Source organism: Thunnus thynnus, chromosome 10, assembly GCF_963924715.1.
Source record: "Thunnus thynnus chromosome 10, fThuThy2.1, whole genome shotgun sequence".
In the NCBI taxonomy this organism is placed as follows: domain Eukaryota; kingdom Metazoa; phylum Chordata; class Actinopteri; order Scombriformes; family Scombridae; genus Thunnus; species Thunnus thynnus.
In genome coordinates, this window is record NC_089526.1 from 23,935,253 (window position 1) to 23,937,198 (window position 1,946).

Genomic DNA, 1,946 nt, shown 5'->3' on the forward strand with positions numbered 1-1,946 from the left:
CTGATGACAATTTCTCTCAGTCTGTCATTCTGCACACCTGCAGTTCCTTTTTCAAATGTTGTCTTGAAACTAAACAAAAACAAGAAAACCTTTGTTTCAAGCCAAATTTCACTATTGGGATTTTATTTTTGCATCCTAAAAATAAACTGGTACTAATTGCTACCTGTGTGGAGGAAAGGCAGATTCTGGTGCGTTATTTAATTTCCCATCAGAAAAAAAAAAAACTGACACAATCAAAAGTCTATTAAGTGGAGTGAGGCTTTGGGGGCTGAATCATGTAGCTGGTATTTCATTTAATACTCTTTCACTGTTACTTTGTTGCAGTGCTGTTTACAAGGAAATCATTGTTCTCACCATGCGAACCGACACTTCAGCAAATCCACTAATAATTGGTTCCACCTGCTTGATGTTTGAAATGCAAGACGAAAAGCATGCAGCAATAAAATCATGTAGAAGTACTATTGTACTGTATAATTATTTGGTAATATGCGCAAGCCCCGTTTTAGCATATTAATAATCTGTACAAAACTAACCATTTTTGTACAGCTTAACACAAAACAATACCCAGAGTATAAGACAATGCAATTAACATCAATAGAACAGTTCAACAGTGAAAACATACAAAGAGCCGGGGAAGATGTAGAGATGCAAAGGTTTTATTTAAATCAAAATCAAATAATCTTCAAAGATAATTTTATATCCAAGATGGGGTTAGGCATAAAAACAATTAACAAATAGTGTGTTGCTCTTTCGGTTGTCGTCGTCTGGGTGGTTTTGCATCTCTGTCACCTTTCCTTTATCGTCCTCTCTGCACTTCTCTCTCCTTCACTCGCAGATGACTTCGCCTTTTGTCTCATCTAGTTGTGGCCCTGGAGAGCCTCCGCCATGAACAGCTTCCCGAGGTTCTGCGAGGTGAATTCCTTCACGTTCTGGCAGTAGTTGTTAATTTGCCCTGTTGGAGGGTAGCCACATGCATCCACACGCCCCCACAAAAAAAAACACAAACACACGCCCACAGAAACAAACATACATACACATGTACATACAATTGTACACAGACGTTCACAAACAGGCGAAGGCGGGAAGGGGGTGAGAAAAACAGCAGCACAGCAAAACATCAAATTAGTGGGGAACAGAGTAAATGGAAGGATCAGAATGTTGTCAGAAGGCGGAGGAGAGCTGAACAGTGTGAAACTGTGGGGAAAGCGGCGGTCGGATTGGAGATTGAGTCAATAAACTTTAAATTAATGTAATTTCAAGATGATGGCAGAGATAATTACAGAACAGAACCTGAGCTCCTGTGAGGTGAGCAGAGGCGGCTGATGGCATTTGGAAAAGAGGGGGTGTCTCTGTGGTGTCCATGTGTGGAGGTTGTGTGCTTGTGTCACTGTGTGTGTGTGTGTGTGTGTGTGTGTGTGTGTGTGTGTGTGTGTGTGTGTGTGTGTGCGTACCCGCAATAAGCAGTGTCTCCATGCGCGGTGGAGGCTGGGGGGGCTTGAACATTTTGGTGATGTCCTCCTCAGGCAGCGGAGGCTCCCCTCTGCTCTGTCGCTGGGCGTTCTCCTGCTGTCGCCTCTGCAGGTACTAGAGGGAGAAAGACAGGTGGCATTAGAGGAGAGGAGGCACAAGAGAGGGGAGAGAAACAACAAGAAATAGTACGGAGGGAGGGGAAGGGGGAGAAAGGAGAAATGGACAGGCAAGAGTTACAGGGAAAGGCATGAGGGGATGATGGCGAGAAATGACAGAATGTGAAGTGAAGAGAAAGGGCGAAACAACGATGACAGGAAGGTATAGAGTGGGAGCAAAGAAAGAGAGAAAAAAAGTCAGAGTAACAGGTAGGAGAGAAATATAGTTAGAGAAGAGAGCTCAAAGTGGCAGTGGATAGTAGGAAGAGGGGAGAAAAAGGAAGAGTAAGGGGAAAGACAGACAATGGAAACGGTAACAGG

The 1,946-nt window shown here is 43.6% G+C and overlaps 1 protein-coding gene across 1 annotated transcript in view; it reads right to left on the reverse strand.

Moving 5' to 3' along the window:
• Positions 1 to 640: 640 nt before the first annotated feature.
• The window catches only part of LOC137191782 (eukaryotic translation initiation factor 3 subunit H), a 69,413-nt gene continuing 68,107 nt past the window's right edge, over positions 641 to 1,946 (reverse strand). Inside the window, exons 7-8 of the mRNA XM_067602170.1 lie at positions 1,452 to 1,584; positions 641 to 952 (exon numbers count right to left, since the gene is read on the reverse strand). Coding sequence (XP_067458271.1) covers positions 858 to 952; positions 1,452 to 1,584 — 228 coding nt within the window. The 3' untranslated portion in view covers positions 641 to 857. The remainder of the gene's footprint in view (positions 953 to 1,451; positions 1,585 to 1,946) is intronic.